Source organism: Rhopilema esculentum, chromosome 6 (assembly GCF_057945365.1).
Source record: "Rhopilema esculentum isolate cy_ngs chromosome 6, ASM5794536v1, whole genome shotgun sequence".
Lineage (NCBI taxonomy): Eukaryota > Metazoa > Cnidaria > Scyphozoa > Rhizostomeae > Rhizostomatidae > Rhopilema > Rhopilema esculentum.
In genome coordinates, this window is record NC_142820.1 from 4770352 (window position 1) to 4797053 (window position 26702).

Here is a 26702-nt window from a genome sequence, read left to right on the forward strand (position 1 = left end):
AATCCAGAAGTAATTTTGCCGAGTAGAGATCGAATTTGGTTACGATTTGACTCGATACGATATAAATTGGACTCTGCGTGGCCTTATTGTGGATTATTGTGAATCATTGCGGATCATTTTAAATCATTGTGGATCATTGTGGATCATTGTGGATCATTGTCAACGTTCATCGTTTTCACCAACGAAAACGGAGAGAAATGAATACTGAGATGGTGTGAACATAGCCGTAGAATAGCTTCATGAATTTGGCTATTGACAAATGCCCAATCTGTTGTAGCGTTCATAAAGTGAGGCAATAGCTAAACAGATAACTGTTAGGTCTGCTCTCTTCTCTCCTAGCTAAGACTTATGAATTGTTTGACTGGTAAAATTAAATAATAAAATTGATTGGCGGTTGTTAGCGTTGTGCACCCAAGTTTTTCTAAACTGTCTAACTTTGTTTGTCAATAGGAGACCTTATGATTTCTTAAAGAAGCTGTCAACTGTAAACAATTTTTCATTTTTTTAATGATTTCTTTGACTTCTATTTTCAAAATAGTCGGTGGCCACTTGCCACTGTGTTGATAAGGAACTGCGTAGGAGGCCGTGTTTAATTCAAAAGATGGCGGGTAGTGGAGGAAGAGGTACTGGACAAAAACATTCATAGTAGATGATTCCTTAATAAAACAGTATTCATTTGGAGATGTTGTTGGTCCATTAAGTTCGAGACGATCCAAGAAAAGATTACTTTCAGCACTTGGAAATTGCTGATTCATCTCTAAAATTCAAACTTTCGTCCAAAGAGTGCGTACCTGTATCTAAAGCCTAACGTGGTCATAGAAATGGGAGTCAAACACTTATGGAGCATTATACAGCCAGCTTGTAAGAAAGAGCCATTTGAATCAATGCGTGGCAAAGTCTTGTGTGTCGACTTAAGTACATGGATATGCCAAGCAGAAGAGACGCTGCCGTTGAAACATGCAGTCCACAAGCCCTATTTGAGAAACACAATTTTTAGAATAATCTGTTTGAAACGTCTAGGAACTCGTTTAATTTTTGTTACTGAAGGAAAGCCCCCGGAGATCAAGTGGAATGCTATATTGGAAAGAGCGGCAGCAAGAGCTGAGCTTGAAAGAGGTGCCGGCAATTTTGCAGTGAAATCATACGGAAAGGGGAAAACGAAGGGACGGCAGGCTTCAGGTGAAACAGCCAGTGGTAAACAAGTTATGCCTCCAAAAAAGATTGGCAGATCAGTTTTTCAAAGGAAAATTAATGAGGTGAAATTTAAAATTGATCATGAAGTTTTTTAAAATTGACAAATTTTCACAAATTCTTGTCTGGGTGAAATGTCTGGGTGAGATTATCAATATGGGATAATACACTACTCTAACCAGTCTTTCGAACAACTTTTTTAAAACGGAGATAATGTTGTCTTGCCATAATGATTTTAGGAATAATTTTACTTAATTTGAATTATAGTGTGCTCAGCTGCTTAGGTTCCTGGGAATCCCTGTTGTTCAGAGTGAAGGAGAAGCTGAAGCCTGTTGTGCATTCTTAGACAACAATCAGGTAAACATCAATAAAAGTTTTTTCAATGTTGTGGGTGGGACAAGAATAATTTTTAGCAAGAAAACAAACAAGAATGTGTTTGTAATATAGCCAATTGTATTACAAAATTTTCACCAGAATTTCAAACTTCTTTCAGTGGTCGCCTTCTCCCCTCTATCGTAACAATGCCACTTCAACAAGAAATGCTCACAACAAAGTTGAATCACTTTAAATCAAAGTTGAACCAAAAGGGTATTCAGCTACTGAGACCACCTAATGTGATAAATTTTTAAACTGACTGTGCATTTATAGCAAGCATTTCCTATTCCATGATGCAACCAACATATATTTTATAACTAAATAAGCATAAAACTGACCTGAAGAATTATTAGTTGAATTGTTTGTTCTCGTTAGTTGGCTGATGGTTGCATAACACAAGATGGTGACACATTCTTATATGGTGGCAAAGTTGTTTATAGAAACCTTGGCATTACTAATAAGGTTGGCTTGCTTTGATTGCCTTAAAATTCATGCAAATCATTGCTTATTCTAATAATAAAGCTAGGGTATTGCAAGTGTCAGATATATTTTCCAAACATGCAAATGATCTAGCACATGAAAGCTAATAACAATGCCATTCACGATAAGTATATAGCCTTGATGAACAAATAAATACAAGGTGGCTTTGCATCATTTGTAAACAGATTCTTTGTTTTTGGACAAAAAAGTCCTGTTGTGCTTGGAAACATTTAGTAGCTGGGATCAACCGTGACGATTAGTTTAATTTTCTGTAATTTAAAACTTTTTCTAGAGTCCAATTTTTATTATCTAAGTAATTGGATAATAATTGGATAAAATGACATTGAAATTCATTTTAGGAGCCCTTTGTATACAAATATTCAACCAGTGATGTGAAAAGAAATCTCGGTAAGCTACACATCATTGCCTAAGGCTGAAAGCCTATCTTTGGGTAAAATAGCATTTGTGTCTTATTTGCAATTTATTAGTAATTCTAGCTCTATTTGGTTGGAAATGTGCAGCAAACTCCACAGCTAGGCCTTATACAATGTCAAACATCTGCAAATAATGGTGTGAACTTACTGGATTTTAAGACTTTAAGACTTTAATGTGGCATAGTGATATGGTTCAATGTTTAACAGAAAAAGCTTTACAGAGCAGTGATAAAGGTTTTTTGTGTTTTCTTTTTCTTAATAGTCCCCTCCTTCTCTCCCCTCTTCAAGCACCAATTTATTAATAATATAACAGTCACTGTTCCATTGAATGTACAGGAATTGATAGGGAGCAAATGGTGGCATTAGCCCTTCTGCTTGGCTGTGATTATTGCGATGGTGTACCAGGAGTTGGCTCAAAGACTGCTCTGAAACTTTTGGATGATTTGCGTTATACTAATATCATTGAAAGGTGAGGATGCACCTGTGATTTAAACTTAAAATTGCCATAAAATGTCATAAAAGATCAAAGATACTTAGAGCAATTTAACTAACTTGCTTCTATCTTTAAAAAGCCCCTTTCTTTATCTGTGTTACAATGGAGGAAATGTGGCTCACTGCCACCCCTAACTGCTGCCACTCACTGCTGCCGCCCACTGCCTTCACGCTCTCAAGGTTTCGCATTTAAGTAAGGCTATTCTTTTTTTCCTTTTTCACTATATGCTCTTACCATTTCTTATTTTTCAAGGTTTCAGATGTGGAAGAAAGACAAAATTGTACCAGATTCGGCATCAAATATTGAGAAACAAGTTTTTCGGTATCATCATTTTTTACAAACTAAAAGTTGCAATTGAAAAAATCTTCATATTTTTGTATGACCAGTTGATAACAAATGGTATGTTTACTGCTGATATCAACAAGTGATTGATTTTACAACAAGGGGGATAGAAACTAACTCAGTCAAATTCGTCTACTAGTCTCCCATTGAATAGAAAATAATTACTTTTAGTTCCAAGTGATCAAATGTGAATGTCCTCAAAATTTTTGGTAAAGTACATGTGATTTATTTCATTTGTAAGAGAAACAATTAAGGAACTTTACCCTTTTTGCCTTTCAGCAAGGCGATGAAAGTCGCAAATTTTCCGAACGAGGAGGTCAGTATTTTGTTATGCACTGTAATAGATTGGTCCTAGGCCTAAGTTCTTGCAACTTCTTCTTGCTAAATACAAGGATTATAATTCTTTGCTTCCGTCATGATGTAACTCCTGACTTGAAATTTGTTTTATCCTTTTTGTAACTCTTGATATGAATTTTTACTTTACTTTATCGTTCTTTTTCCTAAACTGGGGGTCACACCGTATTTTATCTTAATTGGGATGAACCTTCCAACCCGCTCTTTCTGCCTCGCTTTTTACTCGTGTAAGAGAAATTTCTACCAAAGCTGCTATATTTCCAGAACTGGAAGATTGGAGTCCGGAATCCCACATTTTGATCTACCAAATCCTTTTGCAGAAACTCTCTTCTACTTTTCTGTAAACAATCTTTCTTTTTTACCTCAGCAAATCATCAAATAGGCAAACTCTCTCTCTTCCATCTTGGCAAATCACCATGTTCAATTGCAAAAACGACTAAGGCCACGTCTACACGGTAATGTTTGTCCCAGACTGCGTTTTCATCTTAACGACAACGAATAAAAAACTATGCTTTTGAACGGAAAAAGCGAATTTTAAATTCGTATAAACGCGTTTTCAAAAGTTTGCGTTTCCAGTCGCAGGTTAATCGTTGCCGTGTAGATGGGAGGTAAAAACGCAGACGTGGGTGATTTTCATTTGAAAAAGTGCTTTTTGCAACAAAAAATGGAGGAGGGGCCACCCCTACCTGTATTTTGCATTTGCTTTAACTTCAGCTTGGTTTTTCTGAAACACAAAGAGCTTTATTTCAAAGGTCATCAAAGAGTTTCTAAATCCAAGAGACAATTTCGAGGAAGTCAAAAGTCAGATCAAATGGGAGTATCCAGATTTGGTTAACGTTCAGGTTTGAAGCAGAATTTGAATTCTATCAAACTCCTTGCACAGCAAAACGTTCAAGGACAAATTCTTTCCTTGGTCTTCGAATTATCTTGCGGAAATTTGACTATATTGCCTGAAATGCCGTTGGCAATATATTTTTAATTTTCTCGCGAATAGTTTACTGTCGTCTGAATAACATTAAAAAAATTCATTGTTTTCATTTGAAAGAGGACAACTGTATACCAACAACAAGGAACTGAAAACTTTTCTTAGAATACTTGGGTAGGAATGGCTGCGAGGACATTTTTTAGCTTTTGGCTGTTTCATTTCTTGAACTGAATTAGATATATCTTGGTATGATAAGGCAAGTAAAGGCATTAGGGAGGCCGTGCAAGGAAGCGCTAGCTCTCTATCGTGAGCTGATAACGCACTATTATGCGCTTATCAAAATTAGCCGATAAACAGTTCATGACCAACTTCACTGCCTTTTGTCATGAGAGCTGCTTATTAGGGGAATATTCTGGATATATTCTAAACACACGTAGCAATATGCTAATGACACAGAGGTCTCAATACAAACACTTTTATGACGAAAGAGTGTGTGGTTCATGTTGGTTTTCTTGTTAATAAGGGTAGTAAACTTTTGTTCAAGAAATTATCCCCAGCCTCAATAATTCAAATTGCTCAAAAACCAAAACTTTTCTTCTATATGTGATCGAAAGAACTTTCTTTTTTATCTGTTCTGTTGAAGGATTTGCTTTTATTTGCGATTTTCTTAACTTCAAGTTATCATCTGATTCACTTTATAATTTCCTTTCCATAGAGATTTTGCGCAAAACACATGGAATGGCCAGAAGAGTATACTTTATCGAAGGTAATTTTTTTAATAAAGAACGGGTAGATTTTCTCTCTAGTCCTTTTATCAACGTTGAAAAAAGCATTTAATGTTTTTGGTTTTTGAAGATATTTGAAGACCATTGATATTGGCGTCTCTTCTCCATCTTAATCGAAACATATTTTGTAAAATGCAAATTGATCAAATGACAGATTTGTAAAGTTCCAAACAGTTTTTTCATTCGGAGTTTTTCCCATTTACTACTCTCAGTGTCATGTCTTGTAGCATATCACCTGAAAAAATATTCTGCCTAACAAGAGAAAAAGAATATACCTTTGTTTGCTATTGCAATGATTAATACGTTAAACAGCAAAGCACTAGATTTTCCGTTCATTTATTTGGGTAAATATTTTGCTATCTTAGGTTCTCGGAGTAGCAACAAATGAGCATCTAAGCCGCATATCAAGAGGTATTCCGTTGCAATGCCCCTTCTCCGCGAATCGGTATGTTGCGTTGTTTTAATTAATTTAGATTTTTGTAATGCTTTAAAAGAAGGCGTAATTTTCCAGATAAATGTTTGAGTAGAGTTCCTGGAAAAGACTAAGGAGTAACATTTGTTATAAATTTGATGGTTGATGATGAAATCATCCCAGCCAGCAGTGAATGCTTGCACAACTCAGGTTGAGAAGTAAGGCGAGTTGAGTATTCCCTCAAATCTCATGCCTTGCCCACATTGGCACTTTGTTCTTTCAACACCTGTCCACTCTTCTGAGCTATTCTTGGCTTCTTATAAGCTTCTCGTATATCTGTATTTTGTGATAATAACTTAACTGTTTTCCAAAATCCATATTTTCCAAGACTTGTCAAGCCAAGAACAAAACACGGTGTTCCCTTGTTCGAAGTTGAATGGACTGTCACTTCTGCAAGTGAGCTTGCTGACCTTTGGAAAGGCTATCCTAATGAATTTTCAACCCTTGAGTCGCAACAGGTGAGGAAACTACTCCAGCATTTTATGCTTATTTCTTTACTATTCATTTATCCTTTTTCTATTTTACTCCTTGGGGTTATTGTGAATTAATAGGTCCCTGCAGAACGGTAGAAGTACTGTTTATATTGCATAAAGGAACAGCCTGTTGAGATATGTAGATTCTACATGTACACAGCTCCCTGTATTCGTCTTGGAAAGATGGTATGGTAAATGGCCAGCTCTGCACTCGTCTCTTATAAATCTGCTTGTACAGAAATTATCCATTCAAGATTCTTCAGGGAAGGAGGACTTTCAAGTATCAGTTCTATGCAAAAATACTAGATCATTTAGTCCAATGACGTCTTTTCCCCCCTAGAGCGATACCTTCTAATTTCACCACTGTTACTTTTTATCTCGAGTGATTGTTTCTAATCTATAATGCTACAAAATTCATACTCCCAAACTCAATGAAAATAATATAACAGTTTTATGAGTCTTCAAGGTTTAAATTTCTTAACACCACTTGCAAAATTAGTACCATATTTCTCAACAGTTACTCTTTTTCCCTTCAGGAAATTCTTCTCTGTCTTCCTGATTTGGTTAATGAATTTGAAAAATTAAAGCTGGAGAAAAAGAGCAAAGGTGATTAGTTTCTGTTAGCTTTATTATGGTATAATGTTTCTAAAAGCCATTGTAATAGAAATGCAGAATTTTTCGACAAGTAGGTTAACATCTTGGCCGTCAGAAATCCTTTTGAATTTAGTGTTGACATGGAAACAAATCATATAAATGCACCTTAATGTAAATGTATTTTCAATATAGGGAAAAAAACTGGTAAAAAGAATCAGAAGTCCAAACCGAAAGATGGTAGCGACGAAGAGTCAACCACTTCTGCAGCGAAATCGATCAAAAATGCTGAATCTACGGGAGAAACATGTCTAAATAGCGTTCGGCCTGAATTTGTAGACGGGTGCAACATTAGTCCTACAAATTGTTCATACAGTGTCGTTTCCGATGACGCTCAAGCCACAAAACAAGACATAACTGAAATACGTTCGAATAATTTCTTGAAGAAAAAGATGGAGAGTATGGTTGAAGCTTCCCCTGAAATTATGACTGGAGATATCAAGATCGAAGATTTGATGGGATCTTTTTCATTGATGGAGCTGAGTTCTATTACTCTTGATGGTGTTGACAGTAACGAGCAAGGCAAATTGTCGATGGATCAGGATAGATTTGATGCCCAAGAAACACTGACTCCAGATTATAGGCAGCCAGAAATACTACCTCTCCGCGAAAGATTACAGCGAAGAGCGATGGCTAATATAGACAACCGATTAAGCAGTCATAAATGCAATGGTGATTTGCGTGTAACCTCTGCTGCGCTCGCTGATCAACTATCGTCTTCCACAGCACATGAAGCAACGTCAATGGATGCCAATACAGTGGAAGGTCGAAGCAAGTCACCTAGAGACATAGATGTAGCGAGAGGCTCAGACCATTTGAAGCCTATTGACGTCGACTCTTTTCAAACAAATCGTTTCTCGAATAAATCTACTAAAGAACCCAACCGAGCCAACTTCAGCAGCGTGTCTGTAGAAAGCGACGACTGCGTAGCCAAAATTGATTTCCAGGGCTTTCAGGAAGATAAAGAGCGTTCTCTTGTATGCCATGATACGGTTCTACTTTATTGCACATCACTAGATGAAGATTGTCTAGAACAGGTTTTGAGCCGTGTGAATTCCCCACTAAGTATAGCTTGTAATTCAAGTGCAGATCCGAAAATGTTCCAAGCAACACCAGATCTACTATTAGGCAATATTCTGACGCCAAAACACACAAATTTCCCCACGTATGACTTAGGCAATCTCACAAATGACAGTTTAGGCTGTTTGCTTGAAAACAGTCCTTGTCTCTTCGGTTCGCCATATGAAGCGGAGAATAAGGAAAACAGTATTGCAACTGTTACCACGCCAGGTAGTGAAGAATACACATATGCTCTGCGGAGGAGACTCGGTATACTGCCTCATGATACACCCGAAAGACTCGATTGTAATACGCAATATTCGCCACAAAGTGAGGGAGTGGACAGGAGAAGAACAATATTGCCTCCATCTTTATTGGAAAGACTCAAAAAAAGATCACATAGAATATAATTGTTGTGTAATCGCATATCATTCCATTTGTAAAAACGAGATTAGCAGTTTTTCAACAGGTCGAAATTGAGTAAATTGATTAATGTATTTCCTAAGTTGTGTTTGCAATGCTCATGATATTTTCTTTCAGTGATGCATTTTTTGAAGATTTTTTGAAGAGCATGACCAATAGAGGAAGTTGACTATAAGGAGCTGTAGTTGATATTCCCCTTAAAAAAAATGAAAATCTACCAAAAGTACATGCATACCGATTCAAATCTAAGAAACTAATATCTTTAAACAATTATTTATATAGTTCTTTTCTAGGAAATATTCCAATCTACTGCATTATTGTTTTCATTTTTGTAATTCTTGTCAACCAAAAATTGTAAATACAGTATTTTCTTAATTTTGCTGATTTCAGAAAATATTAAAGAAGCTTTGGCTTCAACAATCTAGGCCAAAGTTCTAGGGCTGGAAGCATTTTTTTTAAAAAAGAGGATATGCTGGTTTGAATTTGTCCCCTTACTTAGATCAGGTGATAAGAATAAAGGTGTTTTCAAGTTCGCTTTGAGAACAAAAAAATACAGAAAACCTTTGCACGTTGCCTTGGGGGTACTTATCGGTGAAACCTTTGCGGTTAAGCCCAAGGGGAAGGGTAGTCGCCTATCTACTGTGCTCAAGGGGGTGTCCAGGTCTCATTTGCCGGCTTAGTTGCCTAGCTATATTTTATGTGCCGAAAAATTGGAAATTTCGCTGAAGAATCACCCCCGAGATTGCAAAAACTCTCCGATTTTGAAACACAACTTTTTACGAAGGGGTTGTTACATCTGCAAACTGAGGTCTTGATTACTCAGGTCTGTCTGTTATAAAAAGTGCAGTTAAAAATGTTTTTTAAAAAACCAGTTTTTACAGCAATATAGTATTGAATTAAGACATTACATAGAAGGAGAGTATGACGAATGAATATGGCGCGAAATTCATTCGTCATCATTCATGGTTTCGGTTGAAAACATAATTGAACGATTATTGATTTTGGCCCAAAGGCCCAAAGTTATTTATTGATTTTGGCTCAATATTTTTGTTGTAATCTAAAGAGTTATCTTAATAAAGATTTTTGCTTATTCAAAATTTTTATTCAGCAAAGAGTGCTCCTTTAAAGAAACATTTCTTATCTGTCTCTATTTCATAGAGAGGTTTGACTCCGTTCCATGCATGTGAGCAGCAAAAATATTCGTTTGTTTGTTGCGACATCAATCTGAAGATAGAAGCTGGTATTGGCTACATTAATATGGTAATAGTACTATGCTTTAAGTATTATTTATAAATTTAATTAAAATTTCTTTGTCATACTTTGCCTAACCAACTGCAGTTAACGTGGCGTGACCTTTAGGTGTTGGCTATGCTTGTAAGGCGAGTCTCGAAGAAAAGCACTGCGTTGTGTATATGCACAACGTCACGAAAGCAAATATTCCAGTCTTTGGCTACTTAATTTTTTATTAAATAATTCATAACTAGAGTAAAGAGACTAAAACATACAATACGCATTTCACGAGCCTGCCTTTACGTGTACATCGTGTATGTACCTTATGGTCTGTATCCGAAAAGTTAAAGACACATTTTTTTACTTACTGTGTATTGCTCATATTGAAAGCTGTTATGGCTTGAAAAATCTATTTTATTTGTAATCCGAGTATAGGAAACTTTCCAAATTATCGTGTGATGTAAATTTTTAATCACTGCCTCTCGCATTTAGTATATTGTCATTTTGAATATTTTGCTTTAATTGGACCAAACCAAGTTCATTTCAACCAGAAAGAGGGTGCTTGATGGTTTTTTTTCTTCACAATCTTCAAGACAGAGCAAAAAAATAATTCAAATTCAATGCTACACAAAATGTTATGACACCAGTCAATGTTCAATTATGCTTATGGTTCATGTGAAGATTCAGGTGCAGATTTACTGCAATTTCAATTCCATGAAAGACATCAAACTGATACTGTATGGCATACAACAAGTCGAAATAAAAAATAATTATTATCACAGTTATTTACCAAGAATCAATTATCAGTAATATATGTATAGGTAATGATTGAAATGAGAAACTCACTGACAGGGCTGTCGCGGGGCAAGCCTTGTGGGGTGGGGGGGGGGTGTGGACTACAAATTTACCTGGTTAAAAAATAATTACCTGAAATTCTTAAGTTGCTGTCACAAACCTCTGCAATACATTTTGTCAATCTAACTGTGTGGCATATAATTTGTGACATTCCTTTTAAAATGATAATAACAGACTTTCCTAATAATTTTGCCAAATCAGTATACTGGGATGGGCAACTACCTGAAGCGGCACCATGGTTGTCGTCAAAGGAGCAGAAAATTTTCAAATTTTGATGCTTCCAGCTCCCTGGAAAATGCACTTTTTAAAGTAAATTTTACTAAAGCGATCCTCCTAATCCTATCAAAAATTCTTTTATTTTTGCAAACAAATTGAACAGCAGATAAAAACAACTGGTACAATTTTGCCATGGTCTTGAAAAATACCATGTTGTCAGTTACTTCTAAAGCTAGGTAACAAGCAGCACTCATGGTTGCCAATTTAGATCCCTCTTTCCATCTTAGCATGCTATTTTAGGGGAAGTGGACACAAGGCACAATTTTACCTAAAGAGGGCCTGGATTTCTAGATTTTGTGCCAACAAGAAATCTTCAAATCTTCAAACCATTAGTTTGTTTATCTTCCTTCATATCAAGAAATTTAGATATTTAGCCAAAGGAGCAACTACCTTTGCTTAATTCTTTATTGATGTTAATACATGCAGGTCACTGAAATACCTAAAGCGTTTTTTCCACTGGTTGGATTTTACCTGAAATTTTCTACCGGGATACTATTGGGGGTGTGACACCCCCACCCCCCCCACACACACACACCCCACCCCACCTGGCTGCAACACCCTTCCTCACTGCGTAGCATTAAAGCTAATCAAGGAGAGATGCGCCTAATACACATAGCTATTTCAGCCGATCATTTCCTCATGGAGATCAAAGTAAATTACCCTGAAAATGACTGATTTTCATTTATTGAGTGAGGTGAAAAAATGTGAGAAATTTTTGTCTGTGACCCTTTGGATGGGATAATTCTTGATGAATCTGTTGTTGAGCTCTCAAAAAAGTCATTGATATTTTTCCTTGCAGGCTGCAATGACAGATACACAAAGAAGCAAAGTACGCTGCAAGTGAGTTAAATTGTTTTCTTTGTACATCAATGCCTGAGACAATCAAGCTTTAAAACAATATTTTGAAGTACCAATTGATGAATTTATCTCAAAATGGTATCTGTTTATAAAAGCTTTCCAACTACTGATAAGACTTTGCTACAGAGATTTAGGGAGAAATAGCATAAGTTTGAAAAAATGCCAATAAAATTTGAAAAAATGTAGAGATTTTTTTTGGGAATGACAGTCCTTTTTTTCTAATTTCCGGTACTAATTCAACACTGGCACCAAACCATTTTTTTTATCTCGAAAGGATAAGCATTTTGCCAAAATCACGACCCTAGATTTGCACCTAAAACTGACAGCATCAATTAAGTAGACCTGTCTTATTGTAGAATTTACTTGATGATGATTTTAGTTTTGTCTTCAATTTCATTTTAGATACAACAAATTGGTGTTTAGGTATACTTTTTAATCAAATAGAGTTTGAATTTTTAGTTCAATATTATCTTTCTTCCAAAAGTTATTGTTGCCAAAGATTCAAATCAGATTTTAATGTTCTGCTTCACAGATATTTTTTGCATGGAGTTTGCAACAAGGACAGCTGCCCATTTTCACATGATATTAAAGATAAGCCTTCTATGGTGAGATATTTTTTTAAACAACTATCAGACAAATCCTAGGTCATTTTATCTTTCAGAGCTAGTGGTAATTAAGCGGGCCTTCTCGTTTTACCTGGGCGTTCGCCGTCACCCTCGCCAAATTATTGATGCAGGCAGTTGACCGCCCTCGTAAAAAACATGTGTTGCCTACAAGAGAAAGGAACGCTGTTATAAAGCAAGTGCTATCAAACATTAGTCATTAAATCGCAAATGCAAAAGACCGACACTGATACCATGAGCTCGAAAGGAAATCAAATTGAGTTACAAACTTTAATGAAGTATGGAAAATCCGATATAATCAGTTTTAAGACCAGACTTTCGTAAACTTCATCTGGTGCAAAGTTTGCAGAAGAAATAAAGAAGGTCAAACATGTTTTCTCTTTGTGAGTTCCTAAAAGCTACACTATTCCTATATGAAAGATCAATTTGCTAATGAAAATGAAGCATCATTTCCTCATTGTTGACATTATAACTATTATAAACTGGTGGTAATCACGCATTTAGATAATTAAACATTAGGCAATCGTTCAGAGATAATACCCTAATTTTCCCTCAGGTCCTGAAGGACTTCCTTTTAGCAAATATTATTGGACAGACGATCGCCCTTGTAAGCTGAACCATGGGGGCAGTTTATTGCCCTTGCGAAAGTTTCTTCACAAAAAGGCCTGTAATTAAAGGATTATAATTTTAATATGAAACCCTTTGGTATCACAAAGTTTGAAGATAACACAGAGGAGAGACTTGTTCTTGTCGAAGATTTGATCCAGCCAATTGCTTGGTGCTGAGATGAACACTACTCAATTTATTGTATCAGGGAAGTCATGACAGTTAATCTTTTTCTAGGTTTGCTCCTTTTATCTCAAAGGTGATTGCTCATATGGAAAGCAATGTAGATATGACCATGTAAAGCCAGACTATATTAAAAAGGTATTTTGAAAATCTAGATCTTTCAATTTGCTAAATTTTTATTCTGACTCTGTCAGGTGAGTTTTTCAGCTGATACTGTACCTAAAGCTTTAACTTTCTATTGGCCAAGGGTGATGAAACTTTGATATGATTAATTAAATGTCTATTAAATAATGAAATTGAGGTAGAAAACAGGTTTAAGATACTGGAAGCCCACCTTGATACACTTGTGAAAATTTGAGGTTGAAAATGTGCTTGATGGGTTGATATCTGCATTTGAAGAGTACCATCTTATGGAAAAATGAAATTTGCTACAGAAAAATGTTGTCTTGTATATTGGTAGTTTGAAAAAAATTTTTGAATGTGTTCAAGGCTGTCTGCTTTTGATTTATAAGAACTTAACAGTAAGAGGCATGATTATAAATCTAGACTCTCAAGGAGGCTCAAGGCACCTAAACTTTTGTTAATGCAAATAAGTGCCCTTTTCTTCTTCTTACTATTGATTTCTGAGCATTTTTGGCCAGCTTGTCAAGTCTTTGTGTAAGTCAGTGGCGGCTCCAGCCTGGGATAAGTAGGGGGGACAAAAGATGTGTCAGGGACAACGCCTTTTTGGACCACGCCCTTTTCCCCTGTTTGAAACTTTTTCTTCTGGAGGAAACACCTGTTGTCTCCCTAGAAATGTCATTTACATGTAATGATCTATAGAATGTACATACCCCCCCCCCCCCCCCTGAAGTTTTCTCATCAGGTTTGCAAGAATCTCAAGGACAAGCTTTTTGAAAAAGTGGGGGGACTAGTCCCCCCCCCCCCATTCCCACCCCTAACATAAACTAAATTGATTTCATCGATATGAGTTAATGTGCAGTACAATATGAAACAACAAAGAATATTTAAAATGCAATAAAACAATGGTAATTATGTGTGAACAATAAAAAGATGTGAAAATGCATATAAACAGAATTCTAATGAGAATGGTTCACCACAACGTAATATCTGACTTTTTGATATATTGATATCCTGTTTAATGTTTTGTAATATAATTTCTTATACACTTATGCTCAAAAAGTATTGGGACAAACATGGAATTTTCATAGACATTTTATGCAACAAATTTGGAAATACTTTTTAAAACATTTTTTTTCATCTAAAAAGTACGACAGCTGTTTCCATGATATTTTTGCAAGACATTTGTTGATGTTTTGATGCTTTTTATGTACGCCAAACAATTCACAAAACAACAGCCATAAAATTTATACAGGCCTTGAGACGTAAGCATGGGAGTTCTTAAAAATCAAGAACTGAGTTACAAGAAGTGCTTGCAAATTGCTTTCTACTAAAATAAAGCAAATGGATTTTGTGAAATTGCATCAATTTTTGGCTGCTCAATGAGTGCAGCTTTTCTGGTGTGTAAAAAGTTTTTTATCACAAGAAGAGTAAAAAATTTGCTAAGGGTTGGTAGACCAAAAAAAAATTATGACGCAGAGGGATGAAAGGTCCTTTCTGAGAAAACTGTGAAGTTAAAGGTTTGAATCCACACCAGACATTATATTGTCGTGTACAAATAAAGCTAAATTTGAGAACACAAGCAAAGACATGGCGAAGAGAGTCATTAGAAATACAAGTTTTCCAGCTTCATAAAATAAAAGCTCTCTCAAAGCAAAAATATATCGTTGCCGACGATGTACTGTGGCTTTCCCTTTAGTGCTATGCAGCCTTAAAAGTAGCTTGAGTAAATTCAATAATTTCATGAAATTGTAACATTTTTGTTGATTCATTAAACTTTATTTGAGACTTAATAGTTTGATTTTGTAATTTTATTTGTAAATTTCTTTGTTATGCAAATGCGAATCTAAAAATTGAATTTGTTTGGACATCTCTAAAAAAGTGCCAAGGTCATGCAAGCTTGCCGTTTTTAGGCCATGCAACTCTTTTGCAGATTTTGCCAGAAAGTAAGTGTAGATTTGTAGCAACATTTTTGGTACTAGGCATATCCTATGTAAACTTTTATACCTACATTATTTTGTGCATTTTTGTAGCCTGAAAAAGTTTTGTACAAGGTGCCAGATGTGTTAAAAGAAAAAAAAGCAGGAAAGGAGGTGAAACCTTCTGACTGGTGGATAGTGAATGCTCCTGTGTTTGAACCAGTAAGTGATCCTACCTTTTCACCAAAAATTGATCCTCTTGCATATGCACATAACATTCTTAACTAGTTTTTCATACCATCAAGGTGATCATTAGCACTTAAACGTGTCTCTACAAAAAATAATCTTGTCTGATGGTATCTGCCTATCCGATTCACTTTTTCGAAAAGTTGAAAATCTGAGTATCTAATTCTCCTTGGATTTAACAACATATATTTGGCTACTTGCTTAGGGAGGAAAGGTATACATTTTCTGCAGCAGGAAAAGCATTTGCAGTGTTTCTTTTGCTTTGCGTAAAGACTTTCTAGCTGTTTCAATTTTAGGAAGAAACCAGTGTCTTTGATATAAAAATATTTTTACTGCTGTTTTCGGATCAACATTAATTGTAATGAAAATTGTCCGGAGTACTAATTAATTCAACCAGTACTCAATTACTTTTATACTGTATTTTCCACTTCCTATGCTTTTATTTTTCCCCAAATGCTGCCAGTTGCTTACCAAATGTTTTCATTCTAGCTTATTTTCTGAAGTGAAATTCATCCATTAAAGCAATGAAAAGCACCTTATTTTTATAAGTTGACCAACCATATCCTAATCCTACTATTTTATCTGTTTTAGGGTAAAAAACACCACAGAACTCTGAGTGCCCAAGACAGTCTGCAAGACGAGGTACAATTCTGTCAATTTGCACCATGTTGCTTGCTAATGAGAGCATTAGAAAAAAAATGTGTATGAATTAGACAAAATCTGCTTAATAAAATAATAAGACTGAATACAAAGACATTTATTATTGATGTTAGTTAGCAAAAATTTCTAGTTTTATGATTGGAAAAGGATTTGTAAAATTTCAAGTTGTATAGTGTTATATAAATAGCTGTTCTATTTCTATTTGCTTGACTTCAATCTTAAATTAGCATTTTTAAGAACATATCTAAAGCTCTTTTAAGTAATCGATGCTTATTAAGATGTTTCACAATTAACTATCTGTTTACGTGAGAAAACATTTTTTGTTACCATAGCTCCTTATTTTTGTTGGCACAGGAAACAACACCAGAAAAAACAGACACCACTCAAGATGACCACAGTGATGCTGCATTCCAGGATGCGTCAAGTTTTGAGCTGACACCAGAAGAGATATCACATCTGGTAAATATTGATCAACTGATTTTCATTCAGTTGTCTGATGGTCTCATAATGGATTTTTAATGGTACTGCCTACAGAGTTGAACACCAAGAACACCATTAAATATTTATAAAAATTGCCAAATCAGCTAATTATCTTAAAAATAATCATATGAGATATGGCTAATGATTATTTGCTAACAGAATACAGTTATTTTGGCTGAGACCAAGTTAGAGGTTTGATGAGGAAGGGCCAGTGCTTATGTGGCCATTTCTCAGCCAAAACACAAGTTCGACTTACGACTTCGTTTTGAAAATTTCTCAAAACTTGATTCTGGGACTTTTTTAAGCTCGGATTTGGTTTTCTCACCATAATTTTAGGTGGGGTAATATTCTTCATATTGTTTGCACTTTTATTTTTAGATTTTACGAAGGAATGAAGTTTGAAAACTTATAAGGGATTTGACCGCAAAAATCATTTCATGGGGAAACTTTACCCCCCTACTCGCCAATCACAGTCAGATCCCTTATAAAATTGTTATCTTTAGGTTGTTGTGATATCAATATGGTGAGCAATACCATAAGGAAAACTACCAAGTGGACTAAAATCACTGCTCTCAATCGGAATCTGAGGTCAAAAATTTTGTACAAAAGAATTTGACGAATTTTTCTAGCCCCATTCAGGTTATGGGGTCCAAATTCAGAAGTTCTTTTTAGATATTTTCTAGCTATTTAGTGGCATTTCTTTTGGATTAAAAACTTTTATGCATTTTTGAGTGATTCATAACTTTTGCAAATATCTTACAGATGTGCCCTTTTGCTGCTGTAAGAGAATGCCCATATGGTGACAGGTATAGTGAAAATCATCATATCATTCCATTTTTTGTATTTAAACGTTTCATGTCACAGCTTTAGATAATCATTACTTGTATCTAGAAAAAGAATATATTTTTTTATTTGATTCTTTAGAAGAACTTATTAATTTCAGCGCTATATTTATGCATATCAGATCTCAATCTTTTTATGCAGGGTTCCGGAACATGGTCCTTTATTTAAATAGCATTATTCACGATTACTTTGTGGCATTCAATATATATCATGTCCTTAACTTGATATTTTGCAACTTAAAGTTTCTTGCATTTTCAACACAGAGCTCTAGTTTTTCACAAGCTAGACATTTATACATCAAGCATCAAAGTTTCCATACAAATTTTGTGCAAAACTTAAGTGTGTGATTGAATATTTTGGTTGTAGCTGCCATTATGTTCATGGACTTCGATGTGACATTTGTGACAGGCAGTGCTTAAACCCATTAGATCCAGAGCAACAAATAGGTACGAAAACATTCCTTTTTTCTGTAACTGTCTGTAAAATGTATGTCTTCGTCACTTTATGTATATTTGCTATTTTTGTCTCATCATATTTATAGGTTTTTGTCTATGTAAAATTTAAAATATATCTGCACAACTTGTCTATGTTAAAATTTTTCTGATGGCACAACTTTGTTGTGAATATCAATCCTTTTTTAAATTTTATGGATTTTTTTACCTTGTCTAGAACATAGGAGGAACTGTTTAGACAACCAAGAACGTGATATGGAATATTCATTTGCTATTCAAAGGTATGTGATTGTCCTGGGGTGAATAAGTCTTTTTTTAATAATACTTACCTACCTATGAGTAAGTTTCAAATATATAACTTGCAGCATAGTGATTAAATTCCTGAAGGATTATAAATGGAAGAAAACATATTTCTTACAAGATTTCTAGCAAATATGTGGAAATCGGTTTTAAACTGTTTTTGAACAAGACTGCTAGCCTTGTGATAATACAGATCGTTTTTGCAAGGTGGTCTTGGTGTTTTGAAAGGTAAGGATGAAGACCTCTGTTTTTCAATCACTGAGTCGTTTTTTGTCTGCCAGGATGTAAAATCGTAAGGCATTTTTTCATAGTGAAAAACAGTGTGCTAGTCCAAGAGTTTTCAGAGTAATGTGTGCTTTATAATGACTTGTATTTGCAAAGAGTTCTTCAGGAGTTGTTTTGTCTGGACGCTGTTTTGCCGTTGGCCAGATGCATTGTGGTTGGCCGAGGTTGTTTAGTACGAGACTCTTGCTAGTGGGCCAGGGTTTTTCTGCAAATGATAGTATTATCACAAGTCCTGTTCGTCTAGACATATCTTTAGTATCAATTTATTTTTCACGTAAATTGAGCTCTCACCAAGGACATGATTGTGTGGCATATCGGGTAGCAACAATCATTCTGTTAAAATTAGTTGCCTGTATAAAGATGAAATGATTGCTGCTTTTTTATTTATGAGCTTTAAATGCTTGAAAAGTTTAATATTTTACTAGTGTCTTGTTTTTTATGTTTGTAAAGGAGTGAAAATGTTAGCTGTTGCATTTGTATGGACGTTGTTCTTGAGCGAGAAAGTTTTGGAGAACAAAGATTTGGGATTCTTGGTATGTACACCACACATTTCCTTTGTAAATGTCATTTAAAAGTCTGATTTTGTATAAAGTAACCAGCAAGGAGATTGACCACGATTAAAGAATGGAAATGCGAGGAGAAGGGTGAATCGCTACCTTAAATTAACGATTTTCTACCATTCCATTCTCGGTAGAAAATATGGCTAATTGTCATTTTATTATATGAACACAATATGCTTTTCTACGCATTACCTTACTAGAGGGTAATGTTATGAGCAGTTGTCCAAATTGCTCAATTCTTTACCTGTTTAACAATCATTGTAGACAATACTCTTTAAACAAGCCACCTTTCAGATATCAATTTAGAAAACCTGTGGCTTTTTACAATGCATTCCAACCAATAATTCAGAATTCTTGCCCCGTTTCACTGCATACATAATCTAAATCGAAAGCATCAGCATCGCTTCAGGGAAATTTTGGCCTATATATTAAAGTTTCCTTTCCCTTTTATTTAGCCTTCATAACTACTTTAAAAATAGAAGCAAAATAATCCCATTAAATTTGGCTCCAAAAAAATAATCATCTCTTTTAAATTTTTTTAGAAAACTGTAATCACACCTTTTGTTTGCAATGCATTCGAAAATGGCGGCAGTCATCAGGAGGCAAAAAAGAAGTCAAGTACGTAAAATGCATCTGATGATCGTTTGCTTCTTTAGTCTTGTTTTTAGACCTACTTAAGAATGTCACGATTTATCTCCTCTGTGTATGAGCATCTCATAAAGTATATTCACCTTCTTCATAAATTACACCCTTCATCAAATTTGCATGTCACTTTTTTGCACTATTTGGGGGATAAATCGCTATATCCTTCTCTGTCACACCTTTGGGCTATTGCTGTTGTCATAGCGGTCGCTGAATTTCATAGCTTTCTTCCATACACGTTACCTTCGTACCACACCTTGATATAAATTTTCTGGTGAAAAATACTTACAGTACCCTATGTTCCTGCTCTTTCCAATTAAATCATAATTAGTATGTTGAGTCAAAAGAAATATTAATTTCAAATTACCATCTAATTTAAAAATATTAATCACGTGTTTATCATCACTTTTTGAACTAAGTATGCCTTCCCCACGACCTGCAGACATCTTTAAACATACTTTTTTCTCCAATTTTAGAGCATGCCCTATCTGCAGAGTTAATTCTGGATTTGTAATTCCGGTAGGATGAAATTCAGTTGAACCATTTTAGCTTTCATGATGATTCTTTATCAGTGTTTCCTTTTAAATCAGTGATCTTCCATCTAGAAGCACAACTGTAGTATATAATTTCTTTTATCTTAATCTTTGCTTATTTGCTTATTTTAATCTTTGCTTATCATTTGCATTCAATCGATCTAAAGAACTATCTAGTATGTTAAAGTCTCTACGAAGACCTCAACTAAGCTTCTATTGAACTTGGTTATCGAATAATGATTGTCTTAATATTTCCTTTGTTGTGTATGCAGAGTGAGATTTGGATTGATGACCCTATAGAGAAGCAAAGCTTAATAGAAGATTATACAAAAGCATTAAGGTATTTTAAGATATTTTGATATTCTTGTCTTCATACAAAGAGTTGCGAAAAATTTGAGAATTTTCTACTGCTTTGAGTGCTTTACCAAAAATCGATCTTTGCTACTTTTTCTTTGCTTTTTCTTAAGATTTATATAAACCCAGGTTTCTGCAAATTGCTTTTTTTAGTTACTAGACACATTTCACAATTGTGGGGCAAATATCGCTGCCCGTCTTGATCAGTCTAATTATCTTAAATTGTAAGAGGCAAGAATATTCTAAGACAAAGTCATATGCCCACTGTTTTGAGATACATTTTTTTGTGATGATAACATTTTTGCTGAATTTTACAGATGATAGAAAATTTATCGTCTGGATTTTGAAAGTAAGGTTTTTAACAATTTTATCATCCAGATTTGGTAAATTTTCCGTGAGTTTTGCTTGTTTCTCTCTATATACGTATCCTTGATTGTTTTCTTGACAGTGCGAAAGATTGCAAGTATTTTGACAAAGGCCTTGGTGATTGTCCGTTTGGAACTAGCTGTTTCTATCGCCATGGTAAGCAACAGTCTAAGTTAGAGTAACAGTTCAATGGTAGTCCTTTCTCTTTAATGTTGTCAAAAGGCTCTTCGTTAAGTGCAGTTAGGGTCATCAGGATATTTTAGGGTCAGTGAAATATGTAGGGGGATAACTGAATCCAAGTTGAAAGTGAAGTTTAATGTTTTTTAGATGTCCATGTGAATAATTTTATCAAATCAATTTCTTCTGAATTCACTCTTGAAAAACATCGAAAGACGACTATTGTGTAGGTTGACAGAAGGAGTTAGTTTTCACCTTAGGACTCCTTTCATAACATTCTCAATAGGCAAGCAGCAGTGATTGGGTAACCTCGTATGCTTGCGTTTTTGATTGGCCTATTTTGATCCACAACTGGGTATATATATTTCCTAGCGTAGAGCTTTTGATCTATGTTATGATGTTTTATACTCTGAAGAGTGTCAGACGAAAAGTTTTTTAACATGTTTCAAAATGTTTGCATTTTCATAGCCATTTTTAAATTCTGTACCTCAAAAGGATTGTCATATTTTTTGTGATTTGCCTGGGGAAATAACCAGGGCGGTGCAAGACAAATTTGTTAAGAGTAGGGGTGTCAAGTGCCAGGTTGCCAAGTAGGAAATTTATTGATCAAATGAAAACAAAGCAACAAGATCTAAAAAGAAGGAACCCTCTTTCTCGTTAATCAATTGTTTTTCTACATCTCAATAAACGTCATTTAAGGATCAATGCTGTTGTCTTCATGATTTTTCAACAAATTTGTAACTAAAGTTTTTCATTTTTTTAGATTATTTTGAAGGTGGGCCCGTTTTGAAGATCCCCTCTGTTTATTCTCATATTTCTGATTTTTAAGGAATAGCAGAAATTTAAAAAAATATCTTAACCAAAAAGTTTGAAATGGGCTTATATCAGGGATTTTATTAGAGGCTGTTGATCGACGAAAGTCTGCCGGTTAATAACCAAACCTTCGTCCCCTACTTTCACCCTCACTTTAGAATAACTGCACAAACTTTAGTTAACTAATAGACACTGTCTTTTAAATGTGAGCCTTCTACTTTCCTTCAACAAAATAATGATCACAGCGATGAAATACTTAATAGAGAATGGGGCGCAAGGCCGTATGCAGAGACTTTTTGGAAAGGGGCAGTCATCAAGATGACCACAAAGGGTGCCCAATGCGATTTTCAGGGAAGTGGGAATCATCATTAGTCGGGAATCAGGAATTGGCAAATTTTGTGAGCAGGATTTGGGAATCAAATTCTTTCATTCATTCATTAAACAGAATAGGAACCATTTCTACCGAGATAGCATAAGCCTTTGGCATTATAACTGGTACAATAAAACCTTACACTCAGAAGTAATACCCTCAGGTAGAAAAATGGTTTTAATCAATTTCTTGGCATCGTTGATGGTTTAATCAATTTCATGATGCTGTAACAGATTTTCTTTAAATCAGGATGTAGTCTCTCAAATGTCGGGACAAAGTCCTGTTGTTGGGACAGTTGGAATAAAAGTTGTGAATGTAAGAGGAGCCGAATAAATAAATTTTCAACACACACCCCCACATCACCCTAGCGTTGCACCCGGCAGTAACACCCTGGAATTTGGCTTTGACATTTTTGACAAGAGATGGTCTCAAGAGTTTCTCATTGGCTATACCATGCCTATTACCTTACCATCCTCTATCAACCAGCACCACATTTGCCTACGCCTTTCGTCAGTTACAGGTTGTCTTGTTCCTTAGTCACTTTAATTCTTGGTTTTGTCCATAGCATATGGTGATGGAAGACTAGAAGAAAAAGAGAAGCCAAAGATGCGATTTTGTGAAGATTCTGATGGAAATGCCAAAGTAGTTAGGTCCCAAAGGTACCCCTTTACAAAATAAAAAAATGATTCAATTTCAAATTGTAACTCATTCTAATATGATGTCCAGGTAGAATATCTTTATAATGAACCTTATCTCTCCAAAATAAACTAGGATATCAAAAGTTTGTACCACCTCAATGGAGGAGAAATGGTGCATGAATGGTAGAAAGCTTTTGTTATGTGAATTAATTGTGCTTTTAAGAGGCGAATGGAAATGGGTCTTGAATGAAACGGCCACTAATCAACATTTAAATTTATTTAGAGCAGTTGTTTAAAAAATAACAGTAACAAATGTCTTTTAACAGTTTCAAATTTCAGTATTTTGATGGGTAACCGCAAACTTTTGAAACCACAATTAGCCTCCTTGAAATGGATGCATTTATTTAGGCAACATATTCCTGTGGAATTTCATATTAGGCCTGAAAAATTATTTCAATAAATGATTATCTGCCTTTTGGACGACCTTTTGGACCATGTTTTGTCACGTTTTTAATATGAAGACACACTTTTTTATTCATGTTAAAAACTGGATTTGATTTTGGTCATGGCAAAACTTTAATTTTTCTTGGTTGGAAATAAATCTTTGTAAAAATGGTTTCCTTTTACTCAGGTAACTTTTCATTTTGCATTTGTGCAGAACACAATTTTATTTTGTCTGGACGGATTTTGAGCTGCAAAACCTTGCTCAGCATTAAGTTTCATGTCATTTAGTGTCTCTTGGTGTAAACACAGTGAAGTGACAAAGAAAATGTTTCTCCCCTCTAACTTAAATTATTTTTGGTCATCCACTTCTCTGCTTCTTTACTACTGAAACACTCTCGAAAAACCTTTTTTTGATTTCTCACAGCTGTTATATGGCTGCAACTAACTTGGTCAACAATTTTTCAAAACTAAAAGACCACTTCCCCGGAAATATTTTTTAGCGACTCGCCTCTTATTTGAGTATCTTTCTCCCTCAGGCATGGTCTACATTTTTGCAAACAAAAATGATTTTACATGATTTGAACATTTCTTGTTTTCATGTTTTCTATGTCGTCAACAAAATTTTCAAACTTTTCCCGCTGAAATCCACTATGAAATACGCCTATTTCACGCAAATCATGCATCCAAATGTTTTTTATTGTCAATAAGTTGACAAAATGTGCCGCCATTTTGAGCAAGGTGGTGCAATACTTTTGATACCCTAGTGTAGTTATAATTTGAGGTCTAAAGAAAGAAATGCCCTCACTCATCAATAATTACATACTTCTTGACAAAAATTCTTCAATGCACTCCTATAGTTTTTTAATAATGTTCTCTGAGAGAACAACTTCCATGGTCTTGTAGATCTAAATTAGATAGTTGGGATTTTTAAGTAGGCTTTGTTTATTTTTGGTAAGAATATGCCCTGTATTTTATATTTCTTCTAGGCTTTGGGATTTTATTGCTGAAAGAGAAATGCAGGGAGTTTCTACTGACTGAGTTGCAATACCCAGTATGGCATGTCAACCAAAGATAAAAATTTGATTATGAGGTGAATTAACCTGTATTAACTATATCTAATTTGTTGAATTAGGCTTTCTAATTTTTCTGGGTAGAATGTTATTCGTTTGTGGTGCAGTTTTAATTGCTAGTTCTTCGATTTAGTGTTTTGAAGGCTTGAGATAGGTAGTTGTTGTCTTCATATACCGTATTTATTTCAGCACATAATCTTGTAAAACATATAACACAGTAGCAGTGATGCAAGCTGTTTTATCAGTCAAAACAAATAGTGTATCTTTATTTATATTCTTCATTTGAACAGATTGAATCAAGATCAGGTATTCAATGTTAATTTCTTCAGCATGCCTTGAAGGTCTTTGTTTAGAATGTTGGCTCTATTATCTCCAGTTGCCAATCGCTTCTTACTGAAAGGTGGCCCCTTTATATATAATGCCACTTCTTGTTACAGAAGTCTGTCTCAAAGCTGATATTACCTCTCACTTCCAACCCATCCATCCCCTACCCAGTTACACAATATTTAGATTTTTGCTTTAAGTGCAGTGAAATAAAATTTCCAACACCTATTCTCAAACACAGCCAAGAACATTTTTGAAACACAATTTTTGCCATATTAAATTTCTCATTCCAGATATTACTGTATGGATGTGGTTAATAGTATAAAACTCTCCATAAATATCCAGAAAGATATTTCCTGATGCTATTTTGATGGGACTGGTCAGAGCATGAATGTTTTTTAAAATTCTAGTTAAATAGAGAGAGGCTTAATAGAGAGAGGGGGCTTAATAGAGCTTTTACGGTATACCTCCTTTCAATTAGGTTACCAAGTAATCCAAGTAGAACCCATTTTGAGACTCAGAACACAGGCAAAAAATTGTTAATTAGGATTATCAATATTTGTAGATATTTGTGCGATTCGTTTTTGTCCAAGCAAAGGATATATTTACCTAGTTTGGGGTATCTATTTTTGTATATCTTTATACTTTTTTACCCCCTCAAAGAGTCTCATAATTATTGACTAGGTTTGAAGTGAAGAAAGAATGTCAAAATTTCTTGTGGGTTTCTGAAGAAATTATTAGCCATTATTGTGGTCTGAAGGCTCCAATAATTAGGGCATTTCAATGTTTTAATCAACTTTTTCAGAAATTGTAGTTTTTCTACCAAGAATTTTTTCAGAAAATTATTTCAGTTCAATGTTCTTGAAAGGTAGATTTTTTCATTGAACGTTTAAGATTTTCCTGCTAGAAGAAATGCTAGAAACAGACATTTGCATATGCTGTATTCCTCTTAAATTTATTTTTAGGCATACTAGCTAAACAAATTTAAAGGGTCCTTTGTACAGTATCTTAGTTAATCAAGATGCAATGCAATGTATTTCTAGCAGATTGCCATCTTAATTTGTTTGTGCAGTTAAGGAGGACACTCGATCTCTTTGAACATTGTGATTTGCATAAATGTTGCAGGTTTGAGATTTTAATGGGTAATTTTGTGAAGAAGCTCCAGTTTTCTATATGCAAGTAATAGATCCCTGTCTAATTTCCTAATTATATGTAAGTAATAGATATCCGAATAGTAATAAGGTAAATCTAGATCAGTCTAGATCAGAGGTTTAGTCTAGATCAATAAGGTGAATTTAAAGAGAAGGAACTCTTATTAACACACTGGGAAGGTTCTCAAAATAATAAACGGTACCCTTTTGCATAATATATTGTTTCTCAACTAAGTAAGTAAAAGTAATTTTCTCAAAGTTAGATATCATTCCAACTTAACTTAGTCAGAAAATGAGCAAGTTTTAAATTTGAAACCCCCTCCCTGCTCACTAGCAAACGACTCTTACAACAATTATTATATACAGTGTTGAACATTCCCCTGCAAAAATTATAATAAGTTTAGAAAAAGCCTACCCAGTTTATATTTTGCAAGTTAGAAAAAATAAGCTGAAATGTGTGACCATGGTTTGTTTAGAAACTTTTAAATGCACTATCCCAACACAAATTTTTATGGGGTATACAAGAAATGCACAAGTTAATATTTAGAAATGAAAATGACAATATGAAAATTAAAATTATTAATTTTTTTCCAGTTCAATTTTAGTTCTATAAAAATTTAGTTAATAGTGAATGTGTTATTTAACCATCAGCTCAAATATATAAATTCTTAGTATTAAAAATTTATGTTATGTTAGAATCTTGAAATTTAACTATTGATGGAAAATCAATTAAAAATTTTTGCTTTTAATGAAAATCAATTTTTTTGACATTCTTCAGTTTCTGCATTTCGGCATTTCTAATTTCAATGACCGTTAGCCAATATTTCATATATTTTGCTTCAATACTGCTTGTACCTCTTTGCTCTT

The 26702-nt window shown here is 34.6% G+C and overlaps 2 protein-coding genes across 2 annotated transcripts; both read left to right on the forward strand.

Annotated features, from left to right (window-relative positions):
- Positions 1 to 17: 17 nt before the first annotated feature.
- Positions 18 to 9632, forward strand: LOC135686641 (uncharacterized). Its single transcript, XM_065202912.2, has 13 exons — positions 18 to 1256; positions 1459 to 1548; positions 1942 to 2028; positions 2406 to 2454; positions 2817 to 2949; positions 3226 to 3294; positions 3595 to 3631; positions 4422 to 4511; positions 5310 to 5360; positions 5745 to 5824; positions 6180 to 6309; positions 6861 to 6930; positions 7111 to 9632. The coding sequence occupies exons 1-13, from the start codon at positions 822 to 824 to the stop codon at positions 8442 to 8444; spliced, it is 2655 nt and encodes an 884-aa protein (XP_065058984.2). The 5' UTR covers positions 18 to 821; the 3' UTR covers positions 8445 to 9632.
- LOC135686647 (putative E3 ubiquitin-protein ligase makorin-1) lies at positions 9632 to 26021 on the forward strand. Its single transcript, XM_065202920.2, has 17 exons — positions 9632 to 9717; positions 11618 to 11658; positions 12209 to 12281; positions 13143 to 13226; positions 15242 to 15349; positions 15965 to 16015; positions 16388 to 16492; positions 17276 to 17319; positions 17723 to 17802; positions 18026 to 18089; positions 18844 to 18926; positions 19496 to 19571; positions 20072 to 20114; positions 20401 to 20468; positions 20931 to 21004; positions 22774 to 22867; positions 24277 to 26021. The coding sequence occupies exons 1-17, from the start codon at positions 9715 to 9717 to the stop codon at positions 24326 to 24328; spliced, it is 1143 nt and encodes a 380-aa protein (XP_065058992.1). The 5' UTR covers positions 9632 to 9714; the 3' UTR covers positions 24329 to 26021.
- The last annotated feature ends 681 nt before the right edge of the window (positions 26022 to 26702 follow it).

Bases quoted from the DNA above. Each gene is read 5' to 3' on its own strand.
- LOC135686641 (XM_065202912.2), top strand. From the start codon at position 822: ATGGGAGTCAAACACTTATGGAGCATTATACAGCCAGCTTGTAAGAAA. The intron at 4,512-5,309 runs GTTTGAAGCAGA...TCCTTTCCATAG, and splicing joins CAGATTTGGTTAACGTTCAG to AGATTTTGCGCAAAACACAT. The intron at 5,825-6,179 runs GTATGTTGCGTT...ATATTTTCCAAG, and splicing joins TGCCCCTTCTCCGCGAATCG to ACTTGTCAAGCCAAGAACAA.
- LOC135686647 (XM_065202920.2), top strand. The intron at 11,659-12,208 runs GTGAGTTAAATT...TCTGCTTCACAG, and splicing joins AGAAGCAAAGTACGCTGCAA to ATATTTTTTGCATGGAGTTT. The intron at 17,320-17,722 runs GTATAGTGAAAA...TTTTGGTTGTAG, and splicing joins GAATGCCCATATGGTGACAG to CTGCCATTATGTTCATGGAC.